This window comes from Pelodiscus sinensis, chromosome 5 (genome assembly GCF_052426305.1).
Source record: "Pelodiscus sinensis isolate ZL-2025 chromosome 5, ASM5242630v1, whole genome shotgun sequence".
NCBI lineage: Eukaryota > Metazoa > Chordata > Testudines > Trionychidae > Pelodiscus > Pelodiscus sinensis.
The window spans coordinates 135043060-135064249 of NC_143056.1; the positions used below are offsets into that span (position 1 = coordinate 135043060).

The 21190-nt window shown below is 66.9% G+C and overlaps 2 protein-coding genes across 3 annotated transcripts; both read right to left on the reverse strand.

Annotated features, from left to right (window-relative positions):
* Window positions 1-2276: 2276 nt before the first annotated feature.
* LOC102446814 (ras-related protein Rab-35-like) lies at window positions 2277-8098 on the reverse strand. Of its 2 annotated transcripts, none has more exons than XM_089779109.1 (6): window positions 7815-8098; window positions 5364-5414; window positions 4806-4929; window positions 4385-4509; window positions 3972-4096; window positions 2277-3275 (listed from the first exon to the last, which is right to left on the reverse strand). In XM_089779109.1, the coding sequence occupies exons 1-6, from the start codon at window positions 7867-7869 to the stop codon at window positions 3150-3152; spliced, it is 606 nt and encodes a 201-aa protein (XP_089635235.1). In that variant the 5' UTR covers window positions 7870-8098; the 3' UTR covers window positions 2277-3149. The 2 variants fall into 2 exon arrangements, with proteins under 2 accessions (XP_089635235.1, XP_075784896.2); XM_075928781.2 differs by lacking the exon at window positions 7815-8098 and adding an exon at window positions 6070-6353.
* Window positions 8099-8861: 763 nt separating this feature from the next.
* Window positions 8862-17618, reverse strand: BICDL2 (BICD family like cargo adaptor 2). The gene is made up of 9 exons (XM_089779061.1): window positions 17121-17618; window positions 15095-15310; window positions 14422-14538; window positions 14149-14295; window positions 13886-14068; window positions 12429-12593; window positions 11820-11950; window positions 11304-11424; window positions 8862-11009 (listed from the first exon to the last, which is right to left on the reverse strand). Exons 1-9 carry the CDS (start codon window positions 17400-17402, stop codon window positions 10830-10832), a joined length of 1542 nt encoding a protein of 513 aa, XP_089635187.1. The 5' UTR covers window positions 17403-17618; the 3' UTR covers window positions 8862-10829.
* Window positions 17619-21190: the final 3572 nt, after the last annotated feature.

Here is a 21190-nt window from a genome sequence, read left to right on the forward strand (position 1 = left end):
CGCAATAGGCACAGCGGGCCGCCGTCTCCCAGAGCGGGAGCTGCCCTCACAGGCCCTGCCGTACCCCTGCCGCAGCTCCTTCGCCTGGGCTCTGACCTGGGCTACGGTGCGGGGGGGGGGGGGGGGCTTTCCTTGCCAGGCCATCAGCCGGTCTGGTGGAGATGTTCCTCCAGCTGGACTGCGGGGCCTGAAGAGCCTCCTCCTCGGCCCACAGCTCCAGGAGGGCTTTTAGCTCAGGCCCGGACCAGGAGGGGGCCCGGCGCTTGGGGTCCCTGGAAGGGCCGGGGGGGTCTTGGGGGGCCTGTCCCTGGGACATGGCTCCGAGTGGCCCTACCGGGAAGAGCTGCGCAGTCCGGGTCCTGGCTGGGGCTGGCTTGCTGCCCGGACGCTCCTCCTGGGTGCCTGTGCCTTTTAAACACGGCTACAGGCAGGAACAATAGAGGTGAAAGCTGCGGCAGGAGCGTCCACCACGGCTTCTCCTGGAGGCCTTTATTGTCCACAAACTCTTCCCCGCGTCCACACTTACCGTTTGTCACTAGATCTCTGTGGACAGAGGCGTTATTCTCGTAAAACGAGCTTTACCGCCGTCGCCAGAACTGCCCCGCTCTGCCGCCATTGTCCACAAACTCTTCCCCGCGTCCACACTTACCGTTTGTCACTAGAGCTCTGTGGACAGAGGCGTTATTCTCGTAAAACGAGCTTTACCGCCGTCTCCAGAACTGCCCCGCTCTGCCGCCATTGTCCACACAACGCGGCGGTAGCGCAGACGCAGGGAGAGTTGTCGACGGAAGTCCTCTACTGTCTACAAAACCCCGCAGCCTAGACACACCCTGACCGTCCATTTATCCAACCCAGACTCCCTTCACTTGCTGGCAAGAATATTGTGGGAGACCGGATCAAAAGCCTTGCTACAGTCAAGGTCTATCACATCCACCGACTTCCCCACGTCCACAGAGCCAGTTACCTCAGCACAGAAGCTAATCAGATTGGTCAAGCACGACTTGCCCTTGGTGAATCCATGCTGACTATTCCTGATCACTTCCCCTCTTCCAAGTGCTTCACAATGGATTCCTTGAGGATCCCTCCAGGATTTTTCCGGGGATTGAGGTAAGACTGACCGGTCTGTAGTTCCCTGGATCGTCCTTCTCCCCTTGTTTAAGATGGGCCCTGCATTTGCCTTTTTCCAGTCATCCGGGATCTCTCCCGATCTCCACGACTTTCCAAAGCTAATGGCCAAGGCTCCTCAATGACATTTGCCGACTCCCTCAGTCCCCTCGGGTGCACTAAGTCCGGACCCATGGATTTGTGTACGTCTAACTTTTCTAAATAGTCCCTAACCTGTTCTTTCCCCACCGAGGGCTGCCCCCTCCTTCCCCTACTGCGCTGTCTAGTGCAGTAGTCCGGGAGCCGACCTTGTCCGTGAAGACAGAGGCAAAGACAGAATTAGGTACGTCAGCTTTCCCCACCTCCTGTCACTAGGTTACCACCCTCCTCCAGTAAGGGCCCCACGCCCGCTCTGGTCACCTTCTCGCTAACATGCCTGTAAAACCTTCCTTGTTCCCCTCCACATCCCTTGGCAGCTGCGATTCCAGCTGCGCTTTCGCTTTCCTGATAACCCCCGGCATTCTCCAGCAATAGATTCCCACTCCTCCTCCTCCCTCCTCATCTGGCCAAGTTTCCACTTCTTGTCAGTTTCCTTCTGTGTTTAAGTTCACCCAGGATTTCCCCGGTGAGCCAGTCCGGTCTCCTGCCGTCTGCCTCTCTTGCTGCGCGTCGGGATGGTTTCTTCCTGGGCCTTCAATAAGGCTTCTTTAAAACCCGGCCGGCTCTCCTGGGCTCCTTCCCCCTGGCAGCACACTGTCCCACCTGCACATGCTGTGACCTGCCTCAGTGCCCCCTGCCAGCGACTACCCTCCCCCGTTTCCTGGCGCCGTGAGCTTCCTCAGCACAGTGGCCTCGCTCCTCAGGAGGAATCTGGTTTCCTTGCTCGGCCTCACTCCACACAGCTCCCTAGCTGGCCAGACCCAAAGCGGATTCATTACGTTTACATGGCGCCAATCCGGATTAACCAGGGTCCTGTTATAGAGAGGGTAGGGCTCCTGCTTCACAGACCCCTCCCCTCCAGAGTCACCACCTAGTGATGGGGGAAACTGAGGCATCAAGGGGTCGGCACAGTAAGGGGTCCTGGCGTGCACCCCCTTTGCTCTAACCCCTAGTCCCCATTCCCCCAAGCTGGGGAGGGAACCCAGGCGTCCGGGCTGTGCAGACAGGCACCGTTTCATACCGAAATTGTCTTTATTGAAATTAGAGGGTCTCCGTGGCGGTGGCTGGGCGGGGTTAGTGTCGCCAGCCCCCGGGCGCGGCCTTGCAAACCAGCAGGCTTATTGCACTGTCAGTTATTGGGGTGAATCCGGTCTAGTGCTGGGGGACCCCACTTCCCAGCTCCCCTCCTTCCTGTGGGTGGGGGGCAGGGGCTGCACCCCACTTGTTCCCAAATCCCCTGCCCTTTCCTAGTGGGGCCCGTGTCAGAGCGGGGAGGGGAGCCCCAGAGGGGCTGCTCTCTGAGAAGGGCAAACCCCATTTTGTGCCCAGTAAGGGGGGGCTACACCCCCTCAGTCCCAGAGTGGGGGGTGGAAGGAGGGAGTTTGGGGGGCTCCCTCCAGCCTGTTTCCTGGTTGTCCCGTTTCCAGTGCTCAAGGGGGGAGTGGATTGCATAGTGCACAGGGGCATTGTGGGGGGGAGAATGTGGGGTCCCCGGGGCAGATTGAGGAGCATTGGGTGGGGGACACCCCCAAACAATGGGGGAGCTGGGGCAGAAGTGTCTCCCGCCGGGCACCCCACATGGGATGCAGCGGCCCCCAGTGCTCCCCTGTGAGTTTGGGGGGCAGGAAGTGGCCTCTTCCCTTTCACAGTGGGGTGGAGGGGTGGGGTGGGCGGCATGGGGGGGCCGGACCCTCCACGGGTGGGACAGTCTCCCCCTCTCTCAGTTCCTTCCTTCCAGCATTGTCCTCCGCTTCCCCCCTCCCCCCTCCCGCAGCCAGGAGAGCGGGGCAGGGCCCCAGTGCACACAGTCCGGCCCTGCCCCAGGGTGGGCGGGGCGTCGCTGCTCCCGGTGGGGGGGCGCCCCCCCCACACAGTCCAGCCCGGCCTCAGCAGCATTTCTTCACCGCCGGCTTCTTCTTGGCCTTGTTGATCTTCACCACCTCGGGCTGCTGCAGCCGCGCCAGGTTCTCCTGCTTGGTACGGAGCACCATGGCCGTCACGGCGTTGAACATCTGTGGGGCCGGGCGGGGGGCGGTGAGCTTCTCCGCAACAGAGCCCCCGGGCCCGGCGCCCCCCCACACACAGTGCTGCGAGCTTCCCCCAGCAGTGCCCCCGGCACCGTGCACTCCCCCACAGTGCTGCGAGCTTCCTCTAGCAGTGCCCCGGCCCCTGTGCCCCCGACACCATGCACTCCCCCACAGTGCTGCGAGCTTCCCCCAGCAGTGCCCCCGGCACCGTGCACTCCCCCACAGTGCTGCGAGCTTCCCCCAGCAGTGCCCCGGCCCCTGTGCCCCCAGCACCGTGCACTCCCCCACAGTGCTGCGAGCTTCCCCCAGCAGTGCCCCAGCACCGTGCACTCCCCCACAGTGCTGTGAGCTTCCCCCAGCAGTGCCCCCGGCACCGTGCACTCCCCCACAGTGCTGCAAGCTTCCCCCAGCAGTGCCCCTGGCACCGTGCACTCCCCCACAGTGCTGTGAGCTTCCTCTAGCAGTGCCCCGGCCTCTGTGCCCCTGGCACCTCCCCCCCACACACAGCGCTACGAGCTTCCCCCAGCAGTGCCCCAGCCCCCTGTGCCCCCGGCACCGTGCACTCCCCCACAGTGCTGCGAGCTTCCCCCAGCAGTGCCCCGGCCCCTGTGCCCGGCACTGTATACTTCCCTGTAATGGTGCCCCCCACCCAGCGCTGCCGCTCCCCCGCCGTGCCGGTACCTCCTCGACGTTGAGGTTCTCCTTGGCGCTGGTCTCGAAGAGCCGCACTCCCATCTGCTCGCTGAAGCGCCGGGCGTCGGCCGCCTCCACCTGCCTGCGGGCCGAGTCCTCGCACTTGTTCCCCACTGCGGGGAAGGGCGGGGTCAGGCGGGTCTGGGCCGCAAGGGAGGAGGACGGGGCCGAAGGCTGGCCGGGGGGGCCGAAGGCTGGCCGGGGGGGCTCCCCAGGGGAGGGCAGGCTGGGGGGCTCCCCAGGGGAGGGCAGGCCGGGGGGGCCGAAGGCTGGCCGGGGGGGCTCCCCAGGGGAGGGCAGGCCGGGGGGGCTCCCCAGGGGAGGGCAGGCCGGGGGGGCCGAAGGCTGGCCGGGGGGGCTCCCCAGGGGAGGGCAGGCCGGGGGCAGGGACCCCGACTCACCCAGCACCTTGCAGACGCTGTCGCAGTTCTGCCCGATCTCGTGCAGCCAGCGCTTGACGTTGACGAAGGATTCGGGGTTTGTCACGTCGTAGACGATGATGACGCCATGGGTGTTGCGATAGTACCTGCCCGGGGGAGGGGAGACAAGCAATGGGACCCTGGTGTGCAGGTCCTCTGCAAACCCCACGGCCCTCCCACAGCTGGGAGAGAACCCTGGCAGCCTGGCCTCAGCCCCCCCGCTCTAACCACTAGGCCCCCACTGCCCTGCCAGGACCAAGAGAAAACCCAGGCGACCTGGCTCCCAGCCCCCTGCTCTAACCACTAGGCCCCCACTGCCCTGCCAGGGCCGGGAGAGAACCCAGGCATCCTGCTCCCAGCCCCCTGCTCTAACCACTAGGCCCCACTGCCCTGCCGGGCTCACGTGGAGGTGATGGTACGGAATCGCTCCTGCCCCGCCGTGTCCCAGATCTGCAGCTTGACCCTCTCGCCATTGATCACCAGGGTGCGGATTTTGAAGTCGACGCCGATGGTGGTGATGTAGCTGCCTGGGGGCGGGAAGGAGGCATGGGGGGGGGCCAGAAAGAACCGGGGCAAGGGAAAGGCAAACCGAGGTGGGGGGGGCAGGCAGTACAGGAGGAAGGGGAATGGGGGGAAGGTGAATGATGCACCAGCCACGGGGGGGGGGGCCCGAGGACATTCACAGCCCCCCCCAGTAGGCTCCATCCCAGACGGGGGGCTCAGAGCCAGGAGTCCAGCCCAGATGTGAACCCCCGGGCACCCCTCAGCACCCAGAGGGAGGAAAGACCCCCCCCCCACGCCCATGGGGGCAGACGGAGGATTTGGAGTCTGGGGTGACGTGGGGAAAGGCAGGAGACTGGGAGAGGCCTTGGGGGGCCCAGGGGGCAGTGGCGAGATGCCCCCGCCCTGCACTCCCGGGGGAAGGAGGCTGGGGGCAGCCCGGGGTGGGGGGAGTACTTACCAGAGAAGGTGTTATCTGCAAACCGCAGGAGGAGGCTGCTCTTCCCCACCCCTGGGGGGAGAAAGGGATGATTGGGGGGAGCAGCCAGGCCCCCCCACCCGGTCCCAGAGCGACCTGCCGCACCCACAATGCAAACAGACACCAACCGCTCCCTCCCAGAGCCGCCCGGGCTGTTTACACAGGGAGCGTCACCTTGGCCCCGACAGCACCCAGGAGCGCTGGCTCCTAGGCACACCCCCTTCCCGCTCTAACCATTAGTCCCCCTTCCCGCTCTAACCATTAGACCCCCTTCCCGCTCTAACCATTAGTCCCCCTTCCCGCTCTAACCATTAGTCCCCCTTGCCCCTCTCCAGCCAGGGAGAGAACCCGGGGCTTTGGGTCCCTCTGCCACCCGCACTGGACTGAAGGGAACAGCTGGGACTCCCTTCCCGCCCCCGCCGCACCAGGCCTGCAGGGCGGGGAGAGCCGGGACGGGACAGGGCCCAGGCCTGCGGGGCGGGGAGAGCCGGGACGGGACGGGGCCCAGGCCTGCGGGGCGGGGAGAGCCGGGACGGGACGGGCCCCAGGCCTGCGGGGCAGAGAGAGCAGGGACGGGGCCCAGGCCTGCAGGGCGGGGAGAGCCGGGACGGGACGGGGCCCAGGCCTGCAGGGCAGGGAGAGCCGGGACGGGGCTACCCAGCCAGCTCCGCTCTGCTACAAACCTCACCCCCAGGGCAGGGAATGGGACCTGCTGAGACCTGGGAATCGCAGGACTCCAGGGCAAAGCCCAGAGGGCAGGGAGGGAGGAGAGATGAAAAGGGGAGGGGGTCTGTTTGCCCCATTGCACTCATGGGGAAACTGAGGCACAGACAAGCAGGGAATTATCCAAGTTCATAGCGCAGGGGTGAGGGGGAAGCCAGGTGTCCGGGCTCCTACTCCTGCTGCTCCAACCCCCAGGCCCCCCCCCCACACACACATCTGGAGAAGCCCCCTCAGCATCTGGAGAAGCCAGTCCTGGCTCCCAGAGCCCCGACTCTAACCACTAGGCCACAGGCAAGGCTGGGCGAGGGAACTGGGCAGGAGGAGGAGGAGGCTGCAGGGAGGGGGGAGGCAGGAGGGTGGGGGGAAGGGACGCCAAGGGGGGCGCACAGGGACCGGAGAACTAAGGGCAAAGGGGCAGCGGGGGGGGGGGGGGGCAGAGGCAGGAAGCAGAGGCCTGAAGGGGGCTCGAGAGGCCGAAAGGAGCGAAGGCCACACGCTGGGGGCCCGAAGGGGACCCGGGGGGACCCTCAGGAACAGCCGGGGAGCAGGTTGGGTCCGCGGGCACAGGGGAAGGGGGCGGCAGGGTCACGGCGGGGGATCTGCTGCAGGGGAGACCCGGGGAGGAGATGAGGGGCGCAGAGAAGAGAGGGGGCTTGGGGGGGACACGCCGGGGAGGGGACCGCGAGAAGGCGGACGGGGGGGGGCCGCTCCAGGGGGTCCCGGGAGAGGAGTAATGGGGGCGCGGGGGAAGGAGAATCCGGGGGGGGCGGAGAGGTAGGAGGCCGGGGGGAGGAGGATCCGGTGGGGAGCGGGGAGGTGTGGGGCCGGGGAGGGGAGAAGGAGGATGGAGGGAGCGGGGAGGAGGGGGACCGGTGGAAGGAGGATCCGGCGGGGCCGGGGAGGAGGATGGGGGGCCGGGGATCGGGGGGGGAGGAGGATCCGGTGGGGGGCGGGGAGGTGTGGGGCCGGGGGGGGGAGAAGGAGGATGGGGGGAGCGGGGAGGAAGACAGGGGGCCGGGGATCGGGGGGGAAGGAGGATCCGGAGGAGGATGGGGGGCCCGGCGGGGAGGAGGAGGAGGGGCCCGGCGGGAGAGGGACCCGACGGGGGGCGGGGAGGAGGAGGATGGGGGTCCCGGGGGGAAGGAGGATCCGGTGGGGGGCGAGGAGGGGGCTGGGGGGGAGGAGGATCCGGTGGGGGGCGAGGGGGAGGTGGAAGGAGGATCCGGCGGGGGGCGGGGAGGAGGAGGAGGATGGGGGGCCCGGGGGAAGGAGGATCCGGTGGGGGGACCGGGGGGAGGGACCCGGCGGGGGGGCGGGGAGGGGGCCGGGGGGAAGGAGGATCCGGCGGGGGGCGAGGGGGAGGTGGAAGGAGGATCCGGTGGGGGGGGCCGGGGGGAAGGAGGACCCGGCGGGGGGGCGGGGAGGGGGCCGGGGGGAAGGAGGACCCGGCGGGGGGGCGGGGAGGGGGCCGGGGGGAAGGAGGATCCGGCGGGGGGCGAGGGGGAGGTGGAAGGAGGATCCGGTGGGGGGGCCGGGGGGAAGGAGGACCCGGAGGGGGGGCGGGGAGGGCGCCGGGGGGAAGGAGGATCCGGTGGGGGGGCCGGGGGAGGGACCCGGCGGGGGGGCGGGGAGGGGGCCGGGGGGAAGGAGGACCCGGTGGGGGGGCCGGGGGGAAGGAGGACCCGGCGGGGGGCGGGGGCCCGGCCCTACCCGAGTCCCCGATGAGCAGCAGCTTGAAGAGATGGTCGTATCCTTTGCCGGCCATGCCCGGCCCTGGCTGTGGGGCGGCCCTACAGGCTCATGGGGGGAGCGGCCCGAGGCAGCGGCGGCCGCTGGGCAGAGCCGGGATCAGCTGACCGGGAACCCTCCCTTCCTGCGGCCTCCCGGGCCAGCTGGGGCGGGGCGGGGCCTCGCGGGGGCGGGGCCAGGGACCCCCCCGACCTGCACCCCCCGCGGCAGTTCCCGGGAGGGAGGGGCCCAGGCTCGTGTCCGTCTGTCTGTCGGGGCCGCGTTCCTCCGCCGGGAGGGACATTCCAGCCTCCTCCCTCGCCCCGCCCCCCCGCACCGCCACAAGCTCCCCATTGTCCCCCGCCCCCGGGGCAGCCAGCCAGCCCCTCCCCCGAGACAACCCGGGAGTCCTGGCTCTCACCACTAGCCCCCACTCCCCTCCCCTCCCCCCGAGACAACCCGGGAGTCCTGGCTCTCACCACTAGCCCCCACTCCCCTCCCCTCCCCCCGAGACAACCCGGGAGTCCTGGCTCTCACCACTAGCCCCCACTCCCCTCCCCTCCCCCCGAGACAACCCGGGAGTCCTGGCTCTCACCACTAGCCCCCAATCCCCTCCCAGAGCCGGGAGACAACCCGGGAGTCCTGGCTCTCACCACTAGCCTCCACTCCCCTCCCCCCCCCCCCCCGAGACAACCCAGGGGTCCTGGCTCTAACCACTAGCCCCCAATCCCCTCCCAGAGCCGGGAGACAACCCGGGGGTCCTGGCTCTAACCACTAGCCCCCGCTCCCCTCCCCCCCCCCTCCGAGACAACCCGGGAGTCCTGGCTCTCACCACTAACCCCCACTCCCCTCCCCCCGAGACAACCTGGGAGTCCTGGCTCTCACCACTAGCCCCCACTCTCCTCCCCTTGAGACAACCCAGGAGTCCTGGCTCCCAGCCCTCCCCCCCACTACTCCCTACTTCCTTCCCAGGGTGGGGTGACCCCGGGGTGCGGGCCCCTTGCAGAAATGAAGCGCACACACAGCGAGGAGCAGCCATCTCTCTGTACTTGCTCTGTACACATGACATTGCACCTGGCAACAGACTACCAAGTCCCGGGTCCCCGGCGAGCGCGCGCCCTCTTGCGCCTGGCAGCCTGCGTCATGGCTAATCACAGCTGGTCCCGGGGCCCGGCCCAGGGCAGGGAAATTGTCTGTCTCCAGCTGCTGCTGCAAACCCGAAACTGCGGAAATTCTGCTTTCTGCCTTGGAAATACCCGTGCCCTGGCACAGAGGGTGCTTCACAGAGGGGAAGGGAAGGGGGGGCTAGTGGATTAGAGGGGGGCAAGGCATCCAGACTCCTGGTTTCCCTTCTCTGCCTCTGTGTGACTTTGGGCCAGTCACTGTGCCTCAGTTTCCCCCCGTGAAGTGGGGATAGTGGGGTGAGCCCAGTGTGCAGGGCTGAGGGGGCTAATCAGTGTTTATTAAAGTGCTAGTCGCATGGAAGGTGCTGGCTCCGGGTCCTCCAGGGCCTCTCATCGCCAATGTCCTGGCCAGCTGCCTTGTGGGACTTGTGTTGAGGCACCTAGAACCCCCCCACCAGCGCTGGAGCAGGTGCTGGTAGAAAGGCCTTGCTCTGCAATGAGTCAGCCCTGAGTTCCCAGCCGGGCAGGGCATCTTGGCACCTAGTGCTCGCCTGGCAAGGGTGCGAAGAGCGGATTGGTCTAGAACGGGCTGACACCAAACTGGCTGGGAAGCCCAGATGGGCCAGAAGCTTTGCCAGCAACATGCCCACCTGAAGGGGTCCTGGGACCGCGAGCACCACAGAGTGGGTCTGTGGATCCTGGTCCGTCATTGGCCAAAGCAAGAACTCTCCCCGGCTCCCACGCAGCCGCAGGAACATTTTGTGGCTTAGGGCCTGGCTGTTAAGAGCTTTCACCTTTGTTAAATAAAGGCCAGTTGAAGTTTGTTACTACCTTGCTTGCATGATACAACACCCCGTAGGGTAACCTAGAACCCCAGCTCAGTCCACACCCAGCTGGGGCAAACTATCCAACCTAGATCATGCAGCAAGGTAGTAGAGCTCTGGGTTGGTCGCTACAGCATGTCCGGATGTATAAAGTGGCCAGGACAGATCACTTAGTGGTCTAGAACCCTCATCCAGTCAATTGGGTTAGCCACAGGCGCTGCAGTAGGAGAACCTAGCACCTGTGGGCAGCTACCACAGATTACCCAGTCAGATAGAACTGGACAATTTAGATCAGCCAAATGCCAAACCTTTGCTTGGTCCTCATGCAGCATTCAACATAGGAGGCTGAATGCCTAGAACGGCCCTGGCGGCCGCCTACATCAGCTTGGGCAAACAAGAGGGGAAGGTTTAGGAAGCCTGCAATAGCTACAGATCTTCCAGTTGAGGGACCTAGAACATCCAGTGAATGGTCTAGGCCAGTGGTTCTTAACCTGGGGTGCACGCACCCCTAGGGGGTGCAAGATGCCCTTTCTGGGGGTGCAAGACGCACCAGATTTTTAAGGTATCTGTTAGGTTTAAAACTGACCTACTTCAACGATATTTAATATTTTAAGAACGGCCGGACTGGGTCAGACCAAAGGTCCATCTAGCCCAGTAGCCTGTCTGCCGACAGTGGCCAGCACCAGGTGCCCCAGAGAGGGTGGACCAAAGACAATGATCAAGCGATTTGTCTCCTGCCATCCCTCTCCAGCCTCTGACAGACAGAGGCCAGTGACACCATTTCTATCCCCTGGCTAATAGCCTTTTATGGACCTAACCTCCCTGATTTCGAGACCCAAAGGGGTGCAGGCTGCAGTTAAGAACCACTGGTCTAGAACAGCCCAGCGAGTGGCCTAGCACATCCGGGTGGCAGCTCGTTACCCAAAGACTCCTCCGTAACCGGCCAGTTCAGCTTCCTTTGTGTGGTGCTGGCGTCTTGTGACCGATCACTCCACCCTGACCCCTCCGCCTCCCACCCCCTAGAGCCTCCACAACCAGCCTCCGGCATCTCAGCTTTTCCTGAAGAACGACAGGAAGCTGGTACCATTGGGCGCGCTGGTCCCCCGTCTAAAGAAAGGCGAGGACTTGGCCTGCGCCGGGGGCCTGGAGGGAGCTGGGGAAAACGCCGGGTTCTCTTCCCGCTGCCGCTGGAGCTTCAGCTGCTGCTTGATAATGAAATCCATGTCATCCTGGGGGGAGAAAGGGGGGCAGAGGTGAACATTGCCACAGGCCGGGGGGGACCCAGGAGTCCGGTCACGGCCCCGGGGGCTCTACCCACTAGGGACGGGACCCAGGAGTCCGGGTCACGGCCCCGGGGGCTCTACCCACTAGGGACGGGACCCAGGAGTCCGGGTCACGGCCCCGGGGGCTCTACCCACTAGGGACGGGACCCAGGAGTCCGGGTCACTGTCCAAGGGCCACCACCAGCTCAGAAAGGGACTCAGGAGTCCTGGAGGGAACATTCCTGCCCCCTCGTTACCCACCTGCCAGCCCTCCAGCTCCTGGGACAGCGCCATCTTCTGGCGGATGGCGGAGAGCAGCTGTTGGCTCATGGAGTCCCGCTCCAGAGAGACTTGAGCCAGCTCCAGCTCCATCTGGCCCTTCCTGGGCAGGGGGGGGGGGGGGGGGGGGGAAGGGTCAGAGACAGCACCCAGCCCTGCCTGTCCCGCTCGCCTCCCCCAACAGCCCCCCAGCCCCTGCTCCCTCCCCCAGCCAGCCCCCCAGCCTGGTCTTCCCCACTCTCTTCCCCCCCCCCCCCCCCCAAGATAGCTCCCCCCAGCCTCATCTCCCTGGCCAGGGTCACTGTGGGGGCAGTTCCCACGTTTGAACACAAGGGGTCTCTCTTCCCCAACAGTTGGTGGCTCTGTGGGCAGGGGATGGCGCCGGTGCCCTCCAGGGGGCGCCAGCCCCACTCCGGCCAGCTGTGGGGTGGGGAAGAGACCTAGGGCCTTGCCCGGTCGGGGCGCCAGGGATTCGGCTCCGGGCCACGCGGGTCTCACTTCACTAGGGCCTCGTCCCGGTCGGCCACAGCCAGCCTGAGGGCCTCGTCCCGGTCGCTCTCCTGGAAGAGACGGCGCTGGCTCGCCAGCTCCCCCCGCAGGCCGCTCAGCTCCACGTGCTGCAGTGTCAGCTGGGGGCACAGAGAGGGGGGTGAGGCAGGGAGAGCGCCCCCTGCTGGGACACCCTGCACCCCCACCCGGCTCCCCCTTAGGGCCCCCCGTCAGAGCGCCCCCTGCTGGGACACCCTGCATCCCCACCCGGCTCCCCCTTAGAGCCCCCCGTCAGAGCGCCCCCTGCTGGGACACCCTGCACCCCCACCCGGCTCCCCCTTAGAGCCCCCTGTCAGAGCGCCCCCTGCTGGGACACCCTGCACCCCCACCCGGCTCCCCCTTAGGGATCACCCTGTCAGAGCACCCCCTACTGGGGACACCCTGCACCCCCACTCCAGGGAGAGCTCCCCCTTCTGGGGACACCCTGCACCCTCACCTACTTCCCTCTTAGAGACCCCCCACCCCAGAGAGAGTGTCCCCTGCTGGGGACATTCCTGCATGCCCACCTGACTCCCCCTTATGGCCCTGTGGGGAGACCCCCCCCCCCCATACATTCACCTGGTCATGGAGTTTTTGTATCTCAACTTCTTTCTGTCTCAGCAAGTCTTGCTCCAGGTGGGTCAGAGCCAAGACCCGTTTAGCATATTCTGCCTCCTCTTCTGAGCCCCGGGCTGGGGTCTTCGGGCCCCCCGGGGCAGCCTCAGACACGGTCCTGGCCAGGGGCTAACCCACAGCAACATCAGCTTTGGCACAGAAAAGTGGCCGCCTCTGGGGTGGGGCATGGGCCAGTGTTCCCTCACATTGTTCCCAGGATGTGCAGGGTACATTTGATGTGCACCCATATGGAGAGGGGGTGTGGCAGGGCTGGGGCTGATCAGTCCAGGTTGCAGGAGGGGGCTCAGAGCTGGGTAGAGGGGGATGTGAGCTCTGGGACAGGGCCTGGGATGAGGGGCTTGGGGTGCAGGCTGCAGTGAGGAGCAAGAACTCAAAGGAGAGGGTTCTAGGTTACCCAACGACAGGTGAATCTTGGCTAATTTCCATGGCTCCAAAGAGGGAGGTTCTAGGTTACCCATGTGACATAGTGGGGGTGCTGTCTACTGTTGTGAGTCTGTATTGTGTTGTGTGATTCCTGATGACTCAGACCAGATGTGTATTGGGCCTAGACACCTGAGGGGCCAGACTTAGAAGATAACGATTCTGTTCCCAGAGAGAAAGACAAAGGATATAGGTGGGGACTGTCACCAGGCTGGAAACTAGTCCTGGGAGTTGAGTCAGTCTCGGGGGCTAGGATGAGAGATGCCACTGAGAGCAGGAAAGGGGGAGTCAAGGGCCTGGGTGCCCCTTCCCTTGAGAGGAATAAGGCCGCCTGCTCTGGGTACCTGCGCTAACACCGATCCTCTGCTGCGCTGTGTCCCTGAGAACCAATAAAACCTTCTACTCTGCTGGCCAGCTGAAAGTCACATCTGGCTGCGGAGGGGGGTGCAGGGTCGGGGACCCCCTGAACACGCCGTCACAACCCAACAACAGATGAATCTTGGCTAATGTCCATGGTTCCAAAGAGGGAGGGTTCTAGATTAACCAACAATGGGCGAATGCTGGCTAATTTCCATGGCTACAAAGAGGGAGGGTTCTAGATTAACCAACAATGGGCGAATCCTGGCTAATTTCAATGGCCGCAAGGAGGGAGGGCCCTGTGTCTGTCACCACTTGGGGTTCTAGGTACTTTCTGTGTCACTCAAAGAGAGCTTCTAGGTTCCTCAACAGCCACACTGGGTTCTGGGTGACTCCTGCACCCCACCCCTAAAGAGGCGGTCTTGGTTTCCCAACATTGGGTTTTCTCTGGATTCCTTAGCACAGGCTGGGATTCTGGGTAATGGCCAGGCTCACCGAGGGAGGGTTCTAGGTCTCCCAACACAGGGCTCATGCTGGGTTAACAGAGGGGAGCAGTCCTGGCCCAGCCCAGCCTATTTAAGGATGTCAGGGATCCCCAAAAGCCCTACTGCCCCTCCGCTCACCTTGGCAGCCCCTCCATTCTGCTCTGGGCTCCCCTCGGTGCTCTGCTCCATCTCCGACTGCAGGGAGGTGGCCGAGGCGTCGGAGGCGTGGAGACGGATCTCGTCCGTCATTTCTCTCACCCGGCGCTGGAGCCGCCGGTTGGCGACTCGGAGCTCCTCTGCCTCAGCCTGGAGCTGCTGGGCCTGGAGTGGCCGAGGGGAAGGGAGGGTTAATATAGACACCACCACCCCCCCCCGGAGCCCCCGGCAACGCCCGGCCGCACCTGCAGCTCCTTCTCATGCAGCTCCCGGCGCAGCAGCAGCAGGTTTTCATGCAGCGTCTCCCCCAGCCCCTGGACGGTGTCGTTCTCCTCCCGCAGCTGCCGGGTCTGGCGCTCCAGCTCCTGCTTCCGCTCCTGCAGCATCAGGTTCTGGGGCAAGTGACGGGTCAGAACCGGGCAAATGCCCCAGGGCCCCCCCCCCCGCAAGCCAGCCAGGCCCTGTTCTGGGGCCAGCCCAGAGCCGGCACCCCCAGGACGGGAGGGCGCATCTCTCACCTCGGCCTGCAGGCTCTGGTTCCGGGCCGCGTGCTCGGCGCTGCTCATACCCAGCGTGCGGTTCTCCCCCCGCAAGGCCATCAGCTCGTCCTGCAGCCGCTGCTCCAGCTGGGAGGCCTGGGGGGGGGGGGGCAGACAGATGGATGGAGTGAGCTGGGCCCTGGGGGGGGGCTCGGACGCAGCAGTGGGAGCCTGGTTGCACATCTAGCTTGGACGGATTGGGGCGGGGGGGGGGGGGCTCCCTGGGACCCAGCTCTGGCCCTTTAAATTCCCCACTCAGGAAATTCACACCCCTCCCGGCAATCGAACTTTGGTTCCTGAGCCACTTAAGGGATTTCAGCCCCATAGGATCATGGGCTAAGGAGGGCATGTCCCCCAGTGACCCCCCCCCCAGAGAACCCAGGAGTCCTGGCTCCCAGCTCCCTGCTCTAACCACTAGACCCCACTCCCCTGCCAGAGCCCAGGCTAGAACCCAGGAGTCCTGGCTCCCAGCCCCCCCGCTCTAACCACTAGACCCCACTCCCCTGCCAGAGCCCAGGCTAGAACCCAGGAGTCCTGGCTCCCAGCCCCCCCGCTCTAACCACTAGACCCCACTCCCCTGCCAGAGCCCAGGATAGAACCCAGGAGTCCTGGCTCCCACCCCCCCTCGGCGGAGCCCAGTGTCCCGGCTGACCTGGCTCAGCTGCTCGGCCAGGCGCTGGTTCTGCTCCGACAGCTGCAGCAGGGCCTGGGAGCTCTCCCGGCTGGTGTCCTGCTGCTCCAGGCGCTGGTGGCCCAGCTGGGCTCGCAGTGCCACCAAGTCGCCCTCCAGCTCCGCCGCCCGCATCTCCCACTCGGCCTCCCCGGCCTCCAGCCGCCGCCGCAGCTCGTGCTTCTCCTGCTCCAGCCTCTGCGGGGGGGGAGGGGGGTGAGACCAGCTGGGCAGCCCCCCAACTGCACAGCACCCCGTTCCCTGTCCCCCCAGCCTCATGTCCCTTCCCTGCCCCTTGAGCTGCCCAGCCCCACCCGGGGCCAGCCCCCAAGCCAGCCAGCCCCTGCCCTGCACCCAGAGTGGGGCAGCTGCTGTGGGTCGGCCCAGGCCGTGGGACCGGCTGCGCCCAGGTGGTGCCACCAGCTGGACCAGTCGGACTGGGCGCCGGCGCGGCAGGGAGGGGTAATTGCGGAGCCAGGGACGAGGCGGGGAGCGCGGGCAGAGAGAAGCAGGGCGAGAGGGTGAGTCATGGGGCGGCAGAAAGCCCCGCGCCCCACGGACCAGCCAGCCCATGGCGACAGGGAGGGGGGAGCTGGGAGCCAGTGGGGCTGGGAGTCCAGGCGCCTGGGTCCCTGGTGGGTTAGAGCAGGAGGCTGGGGCTAGGAGTGGGGTGGGGGCTGGGAGGCAGGACCCCTGGGCTCTGGCAGGGAGGGGTGCGTGTCGCTGTGGGGTGACACAGGGCGGTAATTAGGGTTGTTGTACAGGGAGAGACAGGCCGGGAAAGGCGGGTTGGGCTGTTCCCCTGTAGGAGCAGCAACCCTGTTTAGCCCTGGAGGGGGGCGCCGCCGAGCTGGGGGGCAGGGCCGAGTGCTGGCCCCATCCAGCCCCGGGGGTCAGCGCCAGGCGGGGGCAGGGGACCCCCTAGGGAGTGCCGTCCCCATCCAGCCCCGGGGGTCAGCGCCAGGCGGGGGCAGGGGACCCCCTAGGGAGTGCCGGCCCCATCCAGCCCCGGGGGTCAGCGCCAGGCGGGGGCAGGGGACCCCCTAGGGAGTGCCGGCCCCATCCAGCCCCCGGGGTCAGCGCCAGGCGGGGGCAGGGGACCCCCTAGGGAGTGCCGGCCCCATCCAGCCCCAGGGGGCAGCGCCAGGCGGGGGCAGGGCATGGGGCCCCTAGGGAGTGCCGGCCCCATCCAGCCCCAGGGGGCAGCGCCAGGCGGGGGCAGGGCATGGGGCCCCTAGGGAGTGCCGGCCCCATCCAGCCCCCGGGGTCAGCGCCAGGCGGGGGCAGGGCGTGGGGCCCCTAGGGAGTGCCGTCCCCACCCAGCCCCAGGGGTCAGCGCCAGGCGGGGGCATGGGGCCCCTAGGGAGTGCCGGCCCCACCCAGCCCCAGGGGTCAGCGCCAGGCGGGGGCAGGGGACCCCCTAGGGAGTGCCGGCCCCACCCAGCCCCAGGGGTCAGCGCCAGGCGGGGGCAGGGCGTGGGGCCCCTAGGGAGTGCCGGCCCCATCCAGCCCCAGGGGGCAGCGCCAGGCGGGGGCAGGGGACCCCCTAGGGAGTGCCGGCCCCATCCAGCCCCCGGGGGCAGCGCCAGGCGGGGGCAGGGCGTGGGGCCCCTAGGGAGTGCCGGCCCCACCCAGCCCCGGGGGTCGGCACCAGGCGGGGGCAGGGCATGGGGCCCCTAGGGAGTGCCGGCCCCATCCAGCCCCCGGGGGGCAGCGCCAGGCGGGGGCAGGGCGTGGGGCCCCTAGGGAGTGCCGGCCCCACCCAGCCCCGGGGGTCGGCACCAGGCGGGGACAGGGCATGGGGCCCCTAGGGAGTGCCGGCCCCATCCAGCCCCGGGGGGCAGCACCAGGCGGGGGCAGGGCGTGGGGCCCCTAGGGAGTGCCGGCCCCATCCAGCCCCAGGGGTCAGCGCCAGGCGGGGGCAGGGGACCCCCTAGGGAGTGCCGTCCCCATCCAGCCCCGGGGGGCAGCGCCAGGCGGGGGGGCAGGGCCTGGGGCCAGCTCTCACCTCCAAGGCCTGGGCCTGCTCCCTCGCCAGCGCCTGGCACCGTCCCCGCAGCTCCTCGTTCTGCTCCAGCAGCATCTTGCCCAGCTCGGCGGCCAGCAGCAGGTCCTGCTCCTTGCGCTGCAGCAGCACCCCCAGGTCGTCCGTGTCGGGGTCCCCCCCGGCCCCCCGCCGCTCTGGGGCAAAGGGGTAGAACTCCTCCCCCAGGGCGGGGGGGGTCGGCAGCGAGGGGGGGCCCCGGGCCTCCTCCTCAGGGGGCAGCGCGGGGGCCGAGGGGGCAGCCATGGGCAGGGGGGGCCCGGACAAGGGAGGGAGCTGGGGGGCTTAGCCTGGAGGGATCAGGGCTCCCGGGCTCTTGTCCCCTCCGGATCCGAGCAGCAGGTGCCCAGGTTTGGGCTCCTGTTTATTTCCTGATTCCTTCCCACCCCGCCCGAAGGGGCCGGCACAGGTGAGCCACTTCTGCAGCACCTCCGCCGGCCCCGCCCCTCCGGCCACGCCCCCGGCCCCTCCCCCTCCATCTGCCACACCTCCCCCTCCAGCCCTGCCCCTCCCTGCCGGGCCCCGCCCCCGGCCCCTCCCCCTCCACCTGCCACACCTCCCCCTCCAGCCCTGCCCCTTCTACCTGCTACACCTCCGCCGGCCCCGGCCCCCCCCCGCCCCCTCCGCCCCTCCCCCTCCAGCCCTGCCCCTTCTACCTGCTACACCTCCGCCGGCCCCGCCCCCTGCGCTTGCCACGCCCCCTCCGCCGGCCCCGCCCCCCAGCCCTGGCCCCTCCACCTGCCACACCTCCCCCTCCAGCCCTCCGGCCCTGCCCCTTCTACCTGCCACACCTCCGCTGGCCCCGCCCCCTTCTCCTGCCCGTCCCCCTCCTCCTGCCCTGCCCCCCGGCCCGGGCCCCGCCCCCTCCGCCTGCCCGGCCCCCTCCGCCTGCCACGCCTCCTCCTGCCCCGCCCCCCGGCCCGGCCTACCTCCCTCCCCCTCCAGCCCCGTCCCCTCTGCCTGCCCCCTCCTCCTGCCCTGCCCCTCTCCCTTCCCCTCCAGCCCTGCCCCCTCTACCTGCCCCCTCCTCCTCCAGCCCTGCCCCCTCCACCTGCCACACCTCCCCCGGCCCTGCCCCCTCCCCCAGTCCTGCCCCCTATCCCTACCCCCTCCTCTGGCCCTGCCCCCTCGTCTCCTCCACCAGCCCTGCCCCACCCCTCCCTCTTCCCCTCCTCCAGCCCTTCCCCTTCCCCACTCTGCCAGTCCTGCCCCCTCCCCCTTCCACACCTCCACCAGCCCTGCCCCCTTCCCCCCTCTCCAGCCCTGTCTCCTCCCTTTCCCCTCCCCTCCCGGCTCCCTGCCTCAGTCCACACCCCCAGCCCCCCAGAGCTCTGCTCCCAGCCCCCCAAAGCAGTGGCTCGGGCCCCCGACGTGACCCCAGTCCCCCACCTAGTCACCAGCCCCTGAACTGCCTCACTCCCCAGTCCTGCCATCCGCCAGCGCCTCCCGGCCCATCCCTCGATCCATTACCGGGGTCCCCGGGGCCCCTCCCGCCACCTGTGTCCGGGAAGCAGCTGCATTAGAGGAGCGATCGATGGGAGCCGGCGGGGGGGGGGGGGGGAGAAAAGGAGCAGCTTCGAGAGACAGGCTCTGTCCTGGGGCCAGACGTGGGTCAGCACCCCCAGCCCGACCCGTCCCGTCCCGACAGCGTCATCCAGCTCCAGTCCCCCCGCATCGGGGGGGCTTCACACCCCTCCCCCATCCTTGTACCCCTCTGTATCCCCTCCCCCATCCCTGTATCCCCTCCCCATCCCTGAACCCCTGCGTATCCCTTCCCATCTCTATACCCCTCTGTATCCCCTCCCCATCTCTGTATCCCCTCCCCATCTCTGTATCCCCTCCCCATCCCTGAACCCCTCCGTATCCCCTCCCCATCTCTGTATCCCCTCCCCATCCCTGAACCCCTCTGTATCCCCTCCCCCATCTCTGTATCCCCTCCCCATCCCTGAACCCCTCCGTATCCCCTTCCCATTTCTATACCCCTCTGTATCCCCTCCCCATCTCTGTATCCCCTTCCCATCCCTGAACCCCTCTGTATCCCCTCCCCATCTCTGTATCCCCTCCCCATCTCTGTATCCCCTCCCCATCCCTGAACCCCTCCGTATCCCCTCCCCATCTCTGTATCCCCTCCCCATCCCTGAACCCCTCCGTATCCCCTCCCCATCCCTGAACCCCTCTGTATCCCCTCCCCCATCTCTGTATCCCCTCCCCATCCCTGAACCCCTCCGTATCCCCTCCCCATCTCTGTATCCCCTCCCCATCCCTGAACCCCTCTGTATCCCCTCCCCCATCTCTGTATCCCCTCCCCATCCCTGAACCCCTCCGTATCCCCTTCCCATTTCTATACCCCTCTGTATCCCCTCCCCATCTCTGTATCCCCTTCCCATCCCTGAACCCCTCTGTATCCCCTCCCCATCTCTGTATCCCCTCCCCATCCCTGAACCCCTGCGTATCCCCTCCCCATCTCTGTATCCCCTCCCCATCTCTGTATTCCCTCCCCATCCCTGAACCCCTCCGTATCCCCTCCCCATCTCTGTATCCCCTCCCCATCCCTGAACCCCTCTGTATCCCCTCCCCATCTCTGTATCCCCTCCCCATCCCTGAACCCCTCCGTATCCCCTTCCCATCTCTATACCCCTCTGTATCCCCTCCCCCATCTCTGTATCCCCTCCCCATCCCTGAACCCCTGCGTATCCCCTTCCCATCTCTATACCCCTCTGTATCCCCTCCCCATCCCCATCCCTGAACCCCTCCGTATCCCCCATCTCTGTATCCCCTCCCCATCCTTGAATCCCTCTGTATCCCCTCCCCATCTCTGTATCCCCTCCCCATCCCTGAACCCCTCCGTATCCCCTTCCCATTTCTATACCCCTCTGTATCCCCTCCCCATCTCTGTATTCCCTCCCCATCCCTGAACCCCTCCGTATCCCCTCCCCATCGCTGTATCCCCTCCCCATCCCTGAACCCCTCTGTATCCCCTCCCCATCTCTGTATCCCCTCCCCATCCCTGAACCCCTCCGTATCCCCTTCCCATCTCTATACCCCTCTGTATCCCCTCCCCCATCTCTGTATCCCCTTCCCATCCCTGAACCCCTCCGTATCCCCTCCCCATCTCTGTATCCCCTCCCCATCCCTGAACCCCTCTGTATCCCCTTCCCATCTCTATACCCCTCTGTATCCCCTCCCCCATCTCTGTATCCCCTCCCCATCCCTGAACCCCTCCGTATCCCCTTCCCATCTCTATACCCCTCTGTATCCCCTCCCCCATCTCTGTATCCCCTTCCCATCCCTGAACCCCTCCGTATCCCCTCCCCATCTCTGTATCCCCTCCCCATCCCTGAACCCCTCCTTATCCCCTCCCCAATCCTTTCACCCCTCCCAAAACCTATTAATCCCTCCCCTCCTGATCCCCCTCCACCTACCTTCTCCCTGCCCCACAGCCCCACCCCCACGGCCCAGGCACAGGGGACGATGGGGTAACTGCTCCCCACATCCTGTTTTTCTTCTTCAGGTGTTGCCAAAAGTGCCTGTTGGACAACCCTCAGCGGGGGGGGGGGGGGGGGGGGGGCGGGCTGGGAGCCAGGGTGCCTGGGTTCTCTCCTGGCCTGGGGGGAGACTGGGGGCCAGTTGTTCCCCACAGGCTGGGGCAGTTCATATCCCCCCCCCCCGTGAATGTTTTGAGCCTCTGCATCCTCCCAGCCTTGTGTCTTGGGGGACTCTCCCCCACACACACTTGGGGGGCGCCTGGGGCTGGAACAGCCAGAGGGACCCCTCGCCCGGCTGGGACGCGGCTGGCTGGGGGGCACAGGGGACCCCTCGTCTGGCTGGGGGGGGGCACAGGGGACCCCTCTCCGGGCTGGGATGTGGCTGGCAGGGGGGCACGGAGACCCCTGGCTGGGCACACGCGGCGGGGGGGGGCAGGGTGTGGGCACAGTCTGTTGGTCTCGGCTGAGGCCTGGGGCGAAGGAGCTGGATGGGGGGGGCAGCAGGGTGGGGGAGGGGTCCCTGCCTTTGATCTGCCGGGCCCGCGTTAA

Excerpts from the sequence above, each read along its gene's own strand:
- LOC102446814 (XM_075928781.2), bottom strand. The coding sequence starts at position 6,193 with ATGAGTGCAATGGGGCAAACAGACCCCCTCCCCTTTTCATCTCTCCTC. Across the intron at positions 4,510-4,805 it reads TTCCGTACCATCACCTCCAC|GTACTATCGCAACACCCATG; the intron begins GTGAGCCCGGCA and ends TCCCCCGGGCAG. Across the intron at positions 3,276-3,971 it reads AGAACCTCAACGTCGAGGAG|ATGTTCAACGCCGTGACGGC; the intron begins GTACCGGCACGG and ends CCGGCCCCACAG.
- BICDL2 (XM_089779061.1), bottom strand. The coding sequence starts at position 17,402 with ATGGCTGCCCCCTCGGCCCCCGCGCTGCCCCCTGAGGAGGAGGCCCGG. Across the intron at positions 14,296-14,421 it reads ACCAGAGCCTGCAGGCCGAG|AACCTGATGCTGCAGGAGCG; the intron begins GTGAGAGATGCG and ends CACTTGCCCCAG. Across the intron at positions 12,594-13,885 it reads AGAATGGAGGGGCTGCCAAG|CCCCTGGCCAGGACCGTGTC; the intron begins GTGAGCGGAGGG and ends GCTGTGGGTTAG.